Source organism: Grus americana, chromosome 9, assembly GCF_028858705.1.
Source record: "Grus americana isolate bGruAme1 chromosome 9, bGruAme1.mat, whole genome shotgun sequence".
In the NCBI taxonomy this organism is placed as follows: domain Eukaryota; kingdom Metazoa; phylum Chordata; class Aves; order Gruiformes; family Gruidae; genus Grus; species Grus americana.
Genome location: NC_072860.1, coordinates 11,934,869 through 11,950,699, shown reverse-complemented (window position 1 = coordinate 11,950,699; position 15,831 = coordinate 11,934,869). Strand labels below are relative to the sequence as shown.

Here is a 15,831-nt window from a genome sequence, read left to right as displayed (position 1 = left end):
AAATGATGTTCCTTCTATGAAGAAAAGTGATGGCACAAGAGAATTGCTGCAGATTAAGATTTTGTATATTTACATATGATTTGTGCACTGATGCTCACTACCTTCAGTGACAAATCCCAGGAGCTGGCCGTACCTCGTTATCAAAGACGTGCTCGTAGCTGACTTTTTCCATGTGGTACAGCTGTAAGAGGAATTTGGTTTAGGCATTAAATTCACTTAGTTTTGGCACTGTGAGGAGATATTCCAGTGGTGCTCGTTGAATTCTGTCTTAGAAACCCTTTAACATTTGGTGTTTACTGAAAAGCCTTTTATGTGCATTTGGTAAATTAATACAGAAACTGCACAGACTAAACGTGGGGGTTTGTTTTGGTGTTTTCGGTCCATACGTGGGATCCCGGAGGCGAGGGCCCGGCCACCCCGAGCAGCCGCCGTCGCTGCCGGGAGACCCGCGGCGCCCATCGTGAGGGAGTGGGAGCGCAGGTGCCGCCGTCCCCGCCAGCAGAGAGCTGCGCCGCCGGCCCTCCTACCCGCGGCAGCCCAGCGCTCGTCGCCGCCGCAGGGCCAAGCCTGCGCCCTCCACTCCCATGCCCCTGCCAGGCCGCGGCCTCCACAGGCCGCGCCGAGGCCCGCCCCCGGCAGCGGCCGCCACCTGCCAGCCGGGCGGCCTCGCCGGAGCGCGACCCGCCTCCCGCCGCCGCGCTCCCCGCGCCCATAGGCCCGGCCGGGCGCCCGCCTCGCGGCGGGGTGGGGCGGCGGTTTTCTGGCGGGCGGCGGCCGCCCGACCGCACTCCGCGGTCGCTGCGCGCCGGGAGGCGGCGGGCGATGCCGTGCGGGCAGCAGGAGAGCGGCGCCGCCCCCGCGCGGTACGTGGTTGGGGTGGACGTGGGCAGCACGGTGGTGAAGTGCCACGTCTATGACCGGGCGGCCGCGGTCAGAGGCTCCAGCTGCAGGAAGGTGAATCTGCGGCGGGGGGGCAGCGGCGGGCGGTGCCCTTACCTCACGGCCGGGCCGAGCGGCGCGGGCCGCCCTTCCCCAGGCGAGGGCGGAGGGCCCCGGCGGGCGAGGGCAGGCTGAGGCGGTGTTTGCCTCATGAGCCGGCGCCTGCGGGCGGGGCCGAACGTGCCCGCTCTCCTCCGAACCCTGGGCAGTTTTGACCTGCGGGTCTCGGGTCTGTCACCCGTGCGGGATCCGGGGGGGGGGTTGCCCGGTCGGGGCCCGGCGTGGGAAGCGTTCACAGGCGCTAACCCGGCGTGGCTTTTCCTGGTGCGCGGGCATCCCCTGAGCCAGGCCGGGTGGGGACGGCTTCCCGGGGGCCCTCAGACCAGCCTGGGTGAAACGAAACCCTTACCCAGGCTGGGAGCCCCACGGGGAACACCACTATTGCACTCAGTTATCTCTCAGCGTTTGCTCCCGCCCACCTTTCCCTGTTACCTTTGCTTTAGTCGCTTATCGACTAATCCTTATTCAAACAAAACAACTTTTGTTAGTAGAGTACAGCTGAGACTTGTGCAGGACTTGCATTACATAACAGCTCTGCGTAAGAGTCTTAACTTTGGAACATGAATTTCAGGCTGCTTTTGGTTTGCATGGCTCATGATTTTGTGATCAAGCCAATCTCCAGAAATAATTTTTTTATTGCTAGCGATTGCAATGAAAAGATTGTAGCGAGGGGAAGTGTAAGAAATCTGATAGATTTTCAGAGATGGAGGGGTACGTTCTCAGTGGAGCTGACCCTCTCTCTCTGGAAGCCCTTCTGGTGGGTGCTCCTTGGCCTGCTGTGCTGTGCCGCTGCTGAGTGGCTCAGAGGCATTGATGTCCGAGTGCAGCAGCGGACCCAAAAGCCTCTCTGAGAAACCTGGTTTCTAGTTTGGAGCCCTGAAAGGGGTTTACATGCTCCCCAGTTCCTGGAGGTTTGGGCTTCTTTATTCCCTTTGAATGGGGAAGGTCTTCTAGAGATCACACACTTACATTCCGCATCTTTTAAAAGTGACATACACTGTTGTTTCTCCTCTTGTAGTAGATTCAGAAAATTAAGAACAAAAAAAAAGCAAAACCAAATGTGTTTGCACAAACTTTCACCAGAATGCTGATTTCTCTGAACTAGGGATTGTAACAGTGCTATGTCATTCATGAACAGGTGGAATCACTTTATCCTCGTCCTGGCTGGGTTGAATTAGATCCTGAAGTGCTATGGAGTCAGTTTGTTGGTGTAATAAAAGAGGCTGTACAAGGTAATGGCTCATAAAGTTTGAGAAGTTAATACATTTTTCATCAAAATTAGTAAAGTTAGTTAATTAGTAAGATTTTTTAAATGTACTGAAAATTCATTATTGAGTACAGCTCTGCAATTTGTTTTAAGGCCTATTCAATCATTATGTAAAATAGGACACTTAAATTGCTTTTTTTTCTTTCAGTGGGGCCCGATTAGGATTGAAGTAGAACCAGAAGCAGTGTGCATACTTGATTTACATGTCAGTAACAGCGCCTTGTTGCTCCAGCTTTTTGTATATGTGTCCTTCCCCAGTGACTGTCTTCCTTCCTCCAGATGCCTCTGTGTACGAACAGAGTAGGCTTGTTTCCCCGTCAGATTCCCCATTATTCTACTGCCGCTTTGTGTGTGCGGATGTGAGCGTATGAGAGAGTGAAAGCAGGGTGCTGCATAGTTGTGCTCACTCAATTACAACCCAATATTCCCACTTTCATCATTCAGACTACAGACAGTTCTTACCATCCAATTTCTGTATTATTGTTCTTCTCTATTTGTACTCTAGCCTAAAATTTCCTAGTACTCCATGCACTAAAACACATTCAACTCCCTTTTCTGCCAACCTTCTGAAGGTTTTTCCCCCCCCCCGTTCTCAGGATTCTGTTCTAACTGCACATTTACTCTCTACAAGCTTTCCCATTATACCAGCTCCAGCATTCTGCAATCCAGCACACATCACCTTCTGTGCCACGCTGATGCGGTGGACCTGTCAACTGCACCCCAGCTCGCTTTCTTACAGTGCCCCAACCTCCTTGTCATGTGTATGTGTGTCATACTGTTGTTTTCAATGCTTAAAGTTCCTCCTTTCCAGCCCCTCTTGCAGTTTGGTCTCCAAGTGTTCCTCTCTCTCCAAGGCTGGCTCAAGGCAAAACTCTTGTCTTTTCCTTTGAAAGGCAGCTAGGGGACAGGGAAAGTAACCATTACCGGATGTAAGCTGCAGCTGTTCTGTTTTCTTAGCAGCCGCAACTGTTCTGTCACAAGAATAGCAGTGCCACCTCAACTCCTAAAGACTTTACTAGCTTCCTCCACTCCCATTCTGTGGTGCAAATGAGGAAGCAATTTTTTTCAGCTAGTTTTAAAAGGGGAAGCTTTTATTGTGGCCAAGCTGTGCGCACTGTTGGCAGGTCATTTTTAAGTGATTGTGTAATGTAAGCGAGCATAAGTGCACACTGCTGTCAAAAGAAGCGGTCCCACCCTCTGTTTCACAGAGTTGTTTCCAGACCAGAGCGGTTTCTTGAGTCAAATCACTGTGTGGTTGTTTATGCCAGCCGAGCTTTGCAAGTATTTGTGCCAGCACAGGAAAGGGTGTGGTACCAGGGGCAGGAACGACTGTCTGGAATTAAAAATAATTTTCAGCTGATTGAGGGCTTTGATACCACTGCCTGTGTGAATGCAAGGACCAGTACAAGGGAAGGTGCTGAAGCACAGGTAGAGGTTGACAGAGCAAGACGTGCCCTTCCTCTATGAAATCCCGTTTGTAAGTGTCACTCAGAGGCTGTCAGTTGTAGAGTCTGCAGTATGTGCTTATGCAAATGAGTAACTTTGCACATGAAAGTTAACACAAGAACGTGTACAAGCAGGACCTGCTTAACCCGTGATTTGTTCAAGTAGCGGGATTGAGAGCCCTTCAGAGTAACGGTACGTGGGGCCAAATAAGTAGTCTGTCATTTAAGTGGAATTTCTTAATGCATGTTTTTTTCACATAATTTTGCTTCTGGAAGCATGCATGGAAGTACTTGGGAAGCTGACCAGAGATGCTTTGAAAATAGCTGTGGACATATTTAATTATTTACAGCAAAATTGGTGTATACCCAAATGTACATGTTTATACTGCTGAATTTGAAGTATAGTTTGTTGCATTCAGTGATATGTGGTTTTAGCAAACTTGTTCTTATGAATTTTGAAAGATTGCTTGAGGAATATAATGTTTAAGGTGAGACATGGCATTATTAAAGTGATGTAAAAAATCATGGCATATTGACATTAATATCTTTACTGCCTACAGAACCAACCTAGATTTGCTTCTTTATGGAATTTATTTCTGTAAGTTTGTAAAGGTACTTACTCCTTCTGTTTGTGCTTTTGTTCACATTCAGCCATGTGAAATGCACATTTTAATTGATGATATAGGCATACGTAACATGCCTGTCTGTTTCTGGGATTGTTCAAATAAAGTAAAGTAAAACCTCTGGGATTGTTAAAGTAAAAAGTAAAACCTGTGGGGTTGTTCAAGTAAAGTATCGACAGGGCTTTCAGAAGGTGGAAAAGGTTAGCGTGACACAGCTACTTTTGTAAAATACAGAGCTTTATTCACCTGGTTTGGAATCAATTGGTCTGACTAGAAGTCGCTGATGTTTCACTGCTCTAGCCGCTTAGTTGGCCAGTCTGTAGAGATTTATATTCTCTTAAATTATTAATTTCCTAAGTATTCCATAGGTTTTATAGTTATATTGGAAAAGTTGTATTTTTGTTTGTTTTTTCAAATAAATGCTTTTTTGTGTGTGGCTTGTTTTTGTTTTTTAGCTGCAGGACTTCACATGAGGCAAATTGCTGGTCTTGGCATCTCAACACAGAGAGCAACTTTCATTACGTGGCACAAGTATGTATATTGTGTGTGGTTTAAAATGAATTTGTATGCATTTGCATTCCTAGAAGCAAACTATAGAAACGTTGAACTCAGTCAAATCACAGACTGAAAACAACAAATATCAGTCACTTGTATTCTCTTGTGTTTGCACAGCCACACCTTACAGCAGTTCAGAGTGGTTATAAGTTTATGTTCTTTTTGTTTTGTCTTTAATACTTTGGAAGAGATGAATAAATAGATATATTAAAATTTTGGTGAGAAGCCTCACACTCAAAATAACTGTGTGCCTATTACTAATTTCTCAAATCCACCAGGAGGATATGTGCTTATTTTAGGACTTGACCTAGTGTTAAGTGTCCTGACTGGAAATGGTGAATGATGTTGAATTTTTTGGGCCGTGTATGTTCTGTAGTTTTAAATGGGAATGTTCAAATACTGTTTTTCAGGAGGACAGGAAAACCTTTTCATAATTTCATAAGTTGGCAAGACTTAAGAAGTGCTGAACTTGTGAATTCCTGGAATAAGTCCCTTCTGCTGAAGGTAAAACTGTGCTAAGCTGGATACTACTTGGACGTGTTAGAACTGTTTCATTTTTATGAAGAGTAAGGGGAATATATGAAATACTGCAAGTGTCCTGTTAACGTGTTCATATGAGGTGCTGTGGCCTAAAAACATTTAACTGAGCAAGATTAGCGTAGACGATAGTACTAAGAAAAAATGCAGTAGTGATAGCCTGAAGGTAATTAATTATGGGAAAAGATAACCGTAATGTTGCATGTTAACACTGCTACAGCATAATTTTTGGATGTAAGTAGTTCTTGGTTGGCAGTGTTTTGGGGTTTTTGTTTTCTGTGTGGTTTTTTTTTTTAATGTACTCTTTGCTCAGAGTATCTATAGAAGGTACATTTTATGCTGCTCATGGCTTGTGCTTCATACCTTTAGAAGAGAGAGATTTGCTTGAAGTGGAAAAATGGAAGTTCCTGTAAGTGGAAACTAACTAGCACATGATAAGTTAAATTCTTGGTTTTGCCACTGATTTCTTTTGTGAATGAAAACTTGATTAATGATTAAGTTTTGGTTATTCAAGTAAAACATGATTGAGCCTGTCTACTGTAGGAGAACTTTCACTGGAATAACAGTATGTAACGCTGTCAGGCACATCGTGCATTGTGCTCATGTAGGTGGCCTGTCTTTGTAATGCAGAGCAGTGTCTGTCAGTGTGTGCCAGCAGAAGTCAGTAAAAGACACTTGCATAGTGCAGCTGCTCTTTCCTGTGATATTTGCTGTGGGAAGGCTATCTGTTGAAATCCTATGTAAGGATTCTGTGACAGAATTTTAGCTTTCTGAATCTAAAGTCAGCAGGTTTCATCCGTGTTGTCATCCTTTAAAGATGGCTGATCAGAAACCTTTAAAGGGACAGATTAAAAATTAAGTAACTTTTCTTTTGAAACAGGTAATCCATGTTATTTTTACAGTACTTCATTTCTTGACTGGGAATGATCGATATTTGGCACCAAGTTTTCTTACTTTTTCAACACAACAAACTTCTATGAAGTTGTCATGGGTCTTTAAAAACATATATGAGGTAAGCTGGAAAGGGAAAAATAATACTTTTCTTAGGTCATAATAATGGCTAGTGACTTAGGTTGGTTGTAGCCTCTTCAGTTTTTTGTCTTGTTCTTTTCCTCAAAAAGAACCAGAACGAAAGACTTTTATCTGTGTTAATGTTCAAAGCCTGTCTGCCTAAATGTCTACTCACATTTATACAACTTTTTCCTCTGATTCTGGAAATGTGTAGTAGTAAAAAGTTTTCTTCATGCATAAGAAACATAATCAAATCACCTTATTTCACTTCATATAATTATACAGTTAGTAATTTTACTTTGTTTTAAAGTTGTTTGCACTCCAGTTTTGCATGACAGTACTCTTATTTTTCCTCTCTGCATTATTCCAGTGTTTACAGTTTCACAAATAATACTGTACTAAACAATGAAACACTGCAATTTATTTTGCATTTTGTTGTATAAATTGGAAACTACACGTAAAATTAGTTGTGCTGGAATAATCTCATGGACTAATGAGCATTGAGCTATTTGTTGCTGTATCTTTTGCTCTAATCCTTACCATTTTCCTTGTTTCTTCCTATTGTATTTATAACTTCAGTCATATTTTCTATGTTAATTTTCAAGTTATTTTTGAAGAAATTGTTTATCATTGATTTTTCTACCCTGTAAAGGAACCCCAAAATCTTTTGTATTTTTTGTCTGGTATTTTCTGTCACAAAGCTATCTTTTGAAAAGGTCAAGTATAATTTTTTACTGACGTGTTTTGGTTGGACCTGTTGAAAATGTGAAGTATGAATTTGGAGGATTGTAGAATTGAAGGTAATGCAGCTGCTGAGTTTTCAATGTGTGGTGAATGTTCTCCCACGTCTTGTCAGGCACTGATATTTAAAATATGTGACTATCAAACCAAGAAGCTCAAAAATACATGGATTTCAATTACAGAGAATAATGTATTCAGTCATTTTTCAGTGAACTAATTTGTGTGTGCTTTTTCTGAATTCTGTAGTTATACACACTGTCAATTAGTAGAAGTTAGATGAAACCTGAATTTCCCATTTTAAAGGGGGAAAAAATCTCAAGGAAAATAACATTTTGAACTCTTTACAGACAACATAAACCAGAAAATGATGGTTCTGTCTTTATTGTTCTCAAGCACATATTTAAAAATACACTTATTTCTTCTGTTAACTCTTTATTTAAGTACGGTGTGCAGGACCTTGTTTTCTTTATTTACCCCTCCTTCACCACTGTTACAACTGTGACTATTAAGTTTCCCTTCTTAAGGCTCTGATGCCAACGCAGTAGAAAATTAATTGCTTTTCTTAGCAGCAGTTGTAAGAAACTGTGCTCATTCTTTTTTAGGAGGATGAACTGGATAGGATTATATTACTTATATAGCTGATTTGCCCTTTTTTAGAAGAAATACTGGCAATCAGAGACTTATTTTCTGGGGACGTTATCATTAACCACGAAGAAAATGAGAAAAGGAATCAGGAAATATGTTTCTCTCTATTGTACCCAGTTGTAAATATTTTTTTTAATGTATGTATATTTGTTTCCAGGCTGAAGAAGCTGCCAAAAAAAATAACTGCTGCTTTGGAACAGTTGACACTTGGTTACTGTATAGACTGACTAAAGGTGAATGTTACAGTTCTCTTAAATATTAATAAAACATACTGGAATCTAAGTAATGATGTTCATGACTGTCATTGATATTTCGTAGAATAATTGATTAATATTGTAATATATTTACTGTTTAAAAAAACCCAACAGCTTCTGAATTGATTATTATTTGGGTAGTCAGAAAGGAAAATAATTATTCAGTGTAATCAACCTTTTAAGCATTGAAGATTTAAATAGGACTACTAGAACTAATTGGCTTTGGTTGAAGAAAAAGTACCTGTGAAAGAGAAATACACATAATTGTTACCAACATAGAAGTTACAAGTTTCTGTCCTGAGGGCTAATGCCTGAGCAATTGGATAGATTAGAGTAGGGAGTGATGCAGTTAGTGTTGTACATGTTGTCAAAAGTACCAGCTCTCTCCTAGCCAGTTTCATGAAGGCAAAATAAGGTAATTAATATATACACATTATAGTGAGCGGCAGATAAAGTTTATGTGCTCATTGTGTCATTATGACTTTGCCTATAGACACTCAGTTTATATTTCATCGGAGCCACTGCGATGTTTAAAGAACAAGTACGTTTAAACTGACTCTTAAATATTTGGATATCTAAAGTCTTACTTAGTTCTTTTTTTTTATGGTAGGTTCTGTGTATGCTACAGATTACTCAAATGCCAGTGCTACAGGCGTTTTTGAACCCTTTACGGTATGTGCTGTTCTGAAAAATGTTGTTGCTATTTATTGTGCTTCTGAGAGAGTTGCTGACATTTTTACTTTTTCCATATTATTTCAGAAATGTTGGAACCCCACTTTGTGTTATTTACTTTCCATTCCAATGTCTGTTTATCCTCCAGTGAAAGACACAAGGTAACTATGAAGGCATATTTAAAAGAATATGATGCCTGTTAAATTAATTGACTTTAGAAAAATACTGCATAATCTGCACAGGCAAAGTAATATATAGATGCACAAAAAAATTTAAATTATTTTTATATGCGGATGTACTTTTTTAACACTATATCCAAAACTTTATTTTTACTATCATTATTTATTAATGTGATAGTTTTAATGCTTTCTTTAAAATAAATTGGTAGCATTACCTTTCATATGTGATGCAGACCCAAGCCTTATATGTCTATATTTCATTTTAACAAAAAAGGTCAATTTAGTGTTGTGATGTTTCTCCATAACATTTCTTCTAAGCTTCAACTTCGGATCAGCTGACTCTGAAATATTTGGGGTATCTATTCCAATAATGGCAGTGGTGAGTGAAAATGGTTTTTTACTTAAATTTGTATATTTGTACCTATATTATTTTTATCTAGGCTTTCATTTAATACTTGCTTGTTTAGTAAGTATTCTCTATGACTTAACTACAGTAGAATTAGTTGTTGAATTTTTCTCTAAAAACTCAGTTAACAACCTTAGGGTGAAAGGAGGAGAGAGGAATGGGAAGGGATTTTTAGAGGTTGAGGTCCATTAAGGTTAGATGACCAACTGATAAAGTGCTGAATGTAGGACTTAACAGAGCTGGGTTCTGCTCTAAGCTCTGGCTTAAAATCAATTTTCTATGTAAAGTTGTGCAATGGGCGCCATCCTCCTTGACTTCAGTAAGAATCTACACAAATGTAAGAGTATTTGTTAATAGATCCACTTGTGGTACCGTTTATTTATTTTTTTCACTAAAAATAAATGGAGAATAACATGTACTTGCCTCAGTAGTTAGGATTTGGGTAAGAAAAATCCATTATTTTTGTAAAGTCATGACTTGTAGAAAAATCTGCTTGAATTGAGCTAAATGGAAGAATTGTCATCTATCTAACATGAATTTCTCTTGCTATTTTTAAAGAATTGTAGACTCAGTTTATCTGTAAATGTACTGTTTCACCAAGGCACAAACATAAGTAAATACATCTAATAACCATCATCATTGTTGAAAAACTGAGCATGGAATAATTTGGTACAGGAGGGGTAGCAGGGAAAGAGGAAGGTGAGACTTCAAAACTTCAGCTTTCTATTTGGGGGAAAAGGAATTCAAGCCAATCTGTTCTGTTCTGCTCCTTGGCATTGCAAATGCCCCGTTTATCCTTGTCAAATACTAAAATATAAAATATTCATTTTGTTTTCATAACACATTCTCCAGTGTTGCAAGCAGTACTACAGACATTCACGTTTTGTCCAAACCTGGTATCATTTGATTCTGGTGATAAATCTGACTGTTGGTATGGCCTGAAAATACTTAAAAAATTGTATATGAATCCTGTCATAATGCTCAATTCCTTTCTGAATGGTTATTTATATTCAGAACTCTGAAGTGTTTGCATTGATATTTGAAAATCCAACAGCATTGTAGGCTAGTAGTTGGTAGCTAACTTGTGGTAATGTTTTTGTTGATATGGCAGGTAGCTGACCAGCAGTCGGCCATGTTTGGAGAATGCTGCTTTCACCCAGGAGATGTTAAACTGACAATGGGAACAGGTGGTTTCTGGAATGTGAATACTGGAGAGCATCTCTTTGCATCACGGGGAAGTAAGTTTAGTGAAATTTTAGTTTTAGAGTATTTGTTACTTGACAGCTGTTAATGATGAGGGTACAAAAAGGGATAAAACAGGGCTATGCTTTTCTTTCTGTCTTTAGCTGTAGAAAAACAGCTTGAAAGTGTTTTCAGAACAGAAGACTGTGGAAGGTTTTAATTAGAAATGTAGATCTTGGTTATTCTGAAATACGCTTCTCAAGAAGAGAATTTAAGTAACATCGCTAATAATTATGTCTACTACCTGCATCCCTCCTGTTGTTTTTTTTTTCTTCACCTGTTCTTCTTGATAGCAGTATTATACAGCACAGGAATGGAGAAAAAGAGGATTGGTCCTCTGGCTTCTCACATCAAAATGTTCCAGTGGATCGCTGTAAGTTCCTCCTTTTGAGCCCTTATCCTTTGAAGAACCTGCAGTGAGATAATGCAGGATTAGCAATTACTAGTTTTCTTTTAAAAATGCTAGAAATGGGCTCCCCAGTGTGTTTCTAGTGTTTAAAACTTTGTCGTTCTGAACATTTGTGGTCTGTCAAGCTTGTTAATTTGTCATAGACGGCTGTTTGTCAAGAGAGCAGCAGATGACACTGAAGTAAATTTGCCTGCATAGTCTCTCTCTGTCATATTTTTAAACGGTTACTCATTTCAGGAAGCCTACAATTTAACATAGGAGGCATGGGGCTGGGAAGGAGGACAGCAGTGTGCTAAGGAGACTTACCAGCTAAAGTCTGGAAGGACCTTGGCAAGTACATGAGATGTGTCAGAACTGAACAGCATGGACATTGAAATCCCTATGAATGCAAATGCTTTTTAGGCTCATTAAAAGTATCAGCACAATGACATCATTACTTAGGAAATCAGGTGTATGTAGTTTGTGGAAATGTAATAGCAAAACATGCTGTAAGGTTTTTCCATTTTGTTTCTTTTAAGAAAATACATGGCTATTGTGATCTAATAGGAGTTGAAATCTTTAAGGCAGTGCTGTGAAACTTTCACTGCTTTAGGCTGTTACTTATGTTAAAATGATTTCCCCTATGTTCTGTGGCTGTCATGTGGTATGGTTAGTAGGACAAGCTAGGTACCTAGCTTTCTCAGTGCCCTGGGCATGAAATGTAATTTGTTCAATCTTTAAAGTTGACATATGTATTTAAGACTGCAAGATGAATCCCTACAGCATCCTTGTGCAAGCTGTTCATTAGCTGCTGTTCTAGTTTCTGATCTACTTTTAGTTTCTATATATGACAGTTTAAAAAAAAAAAGTTCCTTCGAGAACTCACAATTCAATAATGGAAACATGTTGTATAGATTTTAAATCTATCTCTCTGGCAGTCTGATAGTGCTTAGTAACTGTGGTCATGCCAAATCTCATGTTGATCAGATCCCTAGAGGCAGATTATCTTACACTACTAGAGATTCTGGTGTGAGCATCTTTAGGAAGGCCACTTGATGGACTTCTGTCCCTAATTAGCTGTCCTTCTCTAGGACTTTAGGCTCAGTGAATTGTTTGGTCTTGCTGCTTTGCAGCTTCACCTTTGAAAGAAAATAAAGATTGTAAGGGAGACCTGCACCAGGGATCTGGAGATACGTATATTGCTTTTTCCTTTCAAGAGACAAATGCAAACTTTAAATAGGTACTGCTAATTGTTTTCCCTTGTAAGCACCAGCGTGTCTCCAGCACTAACCAAATTTCTGCAATTGCACTAGTACTACCACGCCACTCTGTTGGACACAGACGAGCAAACTGGAGACAAGTGTATATCAGCAAAGTCACCTTGAGAAAGTAGAGAGAATCCCTAGATCCTTCTGATGCTTTTCTGGTCCTAGCGTTACTGGGACTCATTTACCTTTGTTGCATTACCTATGATCTCTGAGTCCTGAGCGGGGTCCTGTGAGGTCCTGGTGCTTTTCTCACTTATGGTACTTGGATTGGGTGATGTTTTTATTGCAGTGGCCACTGAATGCTTAAGTTCTTATTGAATCACCTGAAAAACCATTTGTCCAGCTGCAGTGCTGGAGAACATGTACTGTTCAGCTAGACGACTAAGTCTTTTTGCTTTAGCATTAAAAGCAGTATTCTGCAGGACTTTTGTGCTATGTCCTTACTAATAAAGATATCAAACAAGAAGATCTTCATGTTGACACTGACAGTTTTAAATAGTATGTCTCTTTTAGTTGTTAAGGTTTAAACATATCCTGTGGGGGCAAAGGGGAGAACAAATCATCAGGTTTATCCTCAGTATTGGCTGTTAATTTCTGATGATACAGTATCTTCAAGCAGACAGCTCTTTGAAAGATGCTGTACTGTGTTTTCAAATAAACTAACAATGTTTGCCCTATGTATTTCTGCCTTTCTTCTGAGGGACAAGGAAAAAAATATTCAAAGTTAGTGGATTTTTTAAATTTTTTTTTGAATCACTGCAAAGCCAAAACTATTTGGTAGAGGTCATAACTTCCTGCAAATCCCATCATGTAAAACGTAGAAGTGCTAATCTAATCTTTTGTAGTTATATACAAAGTATGTCACCAAATATTTTTTACGAGTTTGGATGTTTCTTTTGTTTATATTAAGCAAACATACAGGTAAGATGCTGTAGTTAACTGGCAGTAGCCTTTGTTGGGGACAAGGATGGGCAAATTGTGAAACTTGTTTTCTTTTTTTGCTTTCTATGTGAGGAAGCATTGCATATTGATAAAGGAATAAAAAATTATATCATTTTCATCCTCTTCTGTGAATAAGATCTATGTTCTAAGTTTGTGTTGCTTTTTTTTGTGTGTGTCTATTATATCTGTTACAGTATTTGTGCTTTCCATCTGAAAGCTCAGCCTTCATGTTTTATGTTTTGGGGAAGTAAATTTTGACTTTTCAGAAACCATTGGGGAAGATTAGATAGATTGAAAACAAATAGGAAAACATTGATAATTTTTTAAGTATATACAATGTCTTATCATTTAAAAAAAAGTGCAAATAGCTCTTCTCTTTAGCTTAAAGAGGGGGTTTTTTTGTAATTTGGTAATGATTTTTATTTTTAGGTTAACTGGTTTAACAAATTGTTGTTCGAGTCTTGTAATTGCATCACTAAATTTTTAAACAATACATTTAACCTCTATCAGTGGCATTTTTTTTAGCTTGAATTCTGCAAAGGAATTGAATAAAAACTAATTTTTTTTTTTTAGTAGGGTTTATAGTGGGGGGTGCTTGTATATGTTTTTCTGGAAATATTTAACTTAACTAGGTGGTTTGTTTTGTTTCATGGAAAATAATTAAGGTCTGTATCCACTGATTGGTTGGAAGATTGGGGAAGAAGTTGTTTACTTAACTGAAGGCTGTATGTCAGACATTGGCACTGCCATAAAATGGGCTCAGGATATAAGTAAGTAGTTCTTTAATTTTATAGAGAGTAAAATATATTACTACTTAAGAAACTTTTTAATGGTGTTTAGGTATGGTTTTTGCTTGGTTTTGTTATCCATAATTGAAGAAACTAGCCTACATGTTTTGGGCAGTGGACAATGCACAGTCTTATAAGTTCTCTGCCGAGTGTGTTTACTGCAGGGGGTTTGCTTTGCACAATCATCTTCTCATCAGACTCTGCCTCTCAGACCCTCCTACGGGTGTAGGCTTTTGTTTTCCTCACTTACTTTCTATTGTGTGTCACAAACTTCCTGATGCCTTCTTTTGTTTTGTTTCGTTTTTTAACCTGATATCCAGACTTGAATAGAAATGGTGTAAAGGAGACAAGTCTAAAGTTAAATGTGTGCTGCTTTAGGGTATTTGGACTTGAATTTTCAGTTGAGGAGAAAGACAGAAATTGAATACCAATTAAGTTTAGGGAGCATGATTGTAAATGCAATATTCCATGAACGGTTGCTGTAATGTTTTTGAGAGAGCTCTAGCTGTACATCTTAGAATTAATAACAGGTTTGAGTTATATGAAAATAACGTGAAGAACTTTATTTTTAAAAGTAAGTGTTGTGTATGTTGCTTCACATAGAAGTAGCATGCCTTTTGGCTGTGACTATTATGTAATGAAAAGATTTGCATTCCAAATTAACACTAGGATTAAGATTAATTAATTAAGATTAAGATTAATTAAGACTAAGAAAAATACTAGCTCTATAGTAGTTGATGTTCAAAACCACTCGTTATTTATAGGACAACTTTTCTGAGTGTTCTAATAAACTATCTACTTGGTTTACTTAGGAATTTAGTACACCTTTACTAGGGTGCAAAAAAGGAATTAGTCTCTCAAACTCTGGGTTATCTGGGAAAGGTTTTCATGAAGTGTAGCTCACCGTAAAATTCCACATTTCTTGAAGTTGTCAACTTCTGGTGTATATGTGTATATACATGCTCATGTATGTGCCCTTAAGGATTAAGTATGACTCAGGTTGGTCCTCAGGTCTTCATAAACTGAGCCTAGAGAATAACAGCCACTAGTCTTTTGAGGAAATTACTCAATTCAATACACAGTTTAGTGCTGCAGATGCAAGTATCTGTGGTACATATACAAGCTTGCTACTTCAAATTCCATACTTAAAATGGATACTTATCCATATATAACTTATCCATACTTAAAATGAATTTTATTGGTATATGCAGAGCAATAGTATAAAGTATTTTTAGCTAGCCAGTAGTGAAATGGACATAACCTGCAGTTGTTACCACAGGCAAAAATTGGGGAAGTTTTGGAGATAAAAAAATAGGCATGCTGCTATAAACTCTTTAATAAGTAAGATCTTTATTTTCTGGAAATATGATTGCAGAGAAGCAGAATTCAGAAACTTTTATCAGCTTTACGAATAAAGAGAAGGGTAAAACTTTTGCTCTGCAGAAGGAATTGGGCCAAAACACCAGGTAAGCTAATAGCGTCAGTAAGGATGGTGAGGCTCAACATGGATGAAGATGAGACATACAATAGTGGTAAAGGTTTGGAAATAGGAATTTCTGCAGGAAGGCAAACTTAGGTTAATGGGCTTGTTTTAGTGGGATTAGATCACTTCTAAGAATTTTGGAAAAGTAATATGTGGAATTCCAAGGTGAAGTCAATCTTTTTTTTTTTTTTTTTTTTTTCCATTTTCTGTCTTGACATAGAGGTACTATATATAGTTCAGTAATAGCAAATACAACAAGAAGGAAAAGATGTGATTTAGGCTTATTAGTGTGAGCACAGTAGAATCCAAAGCTTTCAAACAAATTTATAAAGGTTACAAAGGTAAATTGAAACTCCTGGTAAGTTACCAAGATGAGTTTTTCAAAG

At 38.9% G+C, this 15,831-nt stretch overlaps 1 protein-coding gene across 3 annotated transcripts in view; it reads left to right on the top strand.

The window, feature by feature from the left end:
• The first annotated feature begins 739 nt into the window (after positions 1-739).
• The window catches only part of GK5 (glycerol kinase 5), a 30,117-nt gene continuing 15,025 nt past the window's right edge, over positions 740-15,831 (top strand). Inside the window, exons 1-11 of one of the 3 annotated variants that reach the window (XM_054834672.1) lie at positions 740-954; positions 2,138-2,231; positions 4,790-4,865; positions 5,300-5,393; positions 6,307-6,438; positions 7,981-8,056; positions 8,688-8,749; positions 8,837-8,910; positions 9,247-9,307; positions 10,446-10,572; positions 13,840-13,944. In XM_054834672.1, the coding sequence (XP_054690647.1) occupies positions 823-954; positions 2,138-2,231; positions 4,790-4,865; positions 5,300-5,393; positions 6,307-6,438; positions 7,981-8,056; positions 8,688-8,749; positions 8,837-8,910; positions 9,247-9,307; positions 10,446-10,572; positions 13,840-13,944 (1,033 nt within the window). In that variant the 5' untranslated portion in view covers positions 740-822. The remainder of the gene's footprint in view (positions 955-2,137; positions 2,232-4,789; positions 4,866-5,299; positions 5,394-6,306; positions 6,439-7,980; positions 8,057-8,687; positions 8,750-8,836; positions 8,911-9,246; positions 9,308-10,445; positions 10,573-13,839; positions 13,945-15,831) is intronic. The other 2 variants (XM_054834673.1, XM_054834674.1) reach the window with 2 other exon arrangements.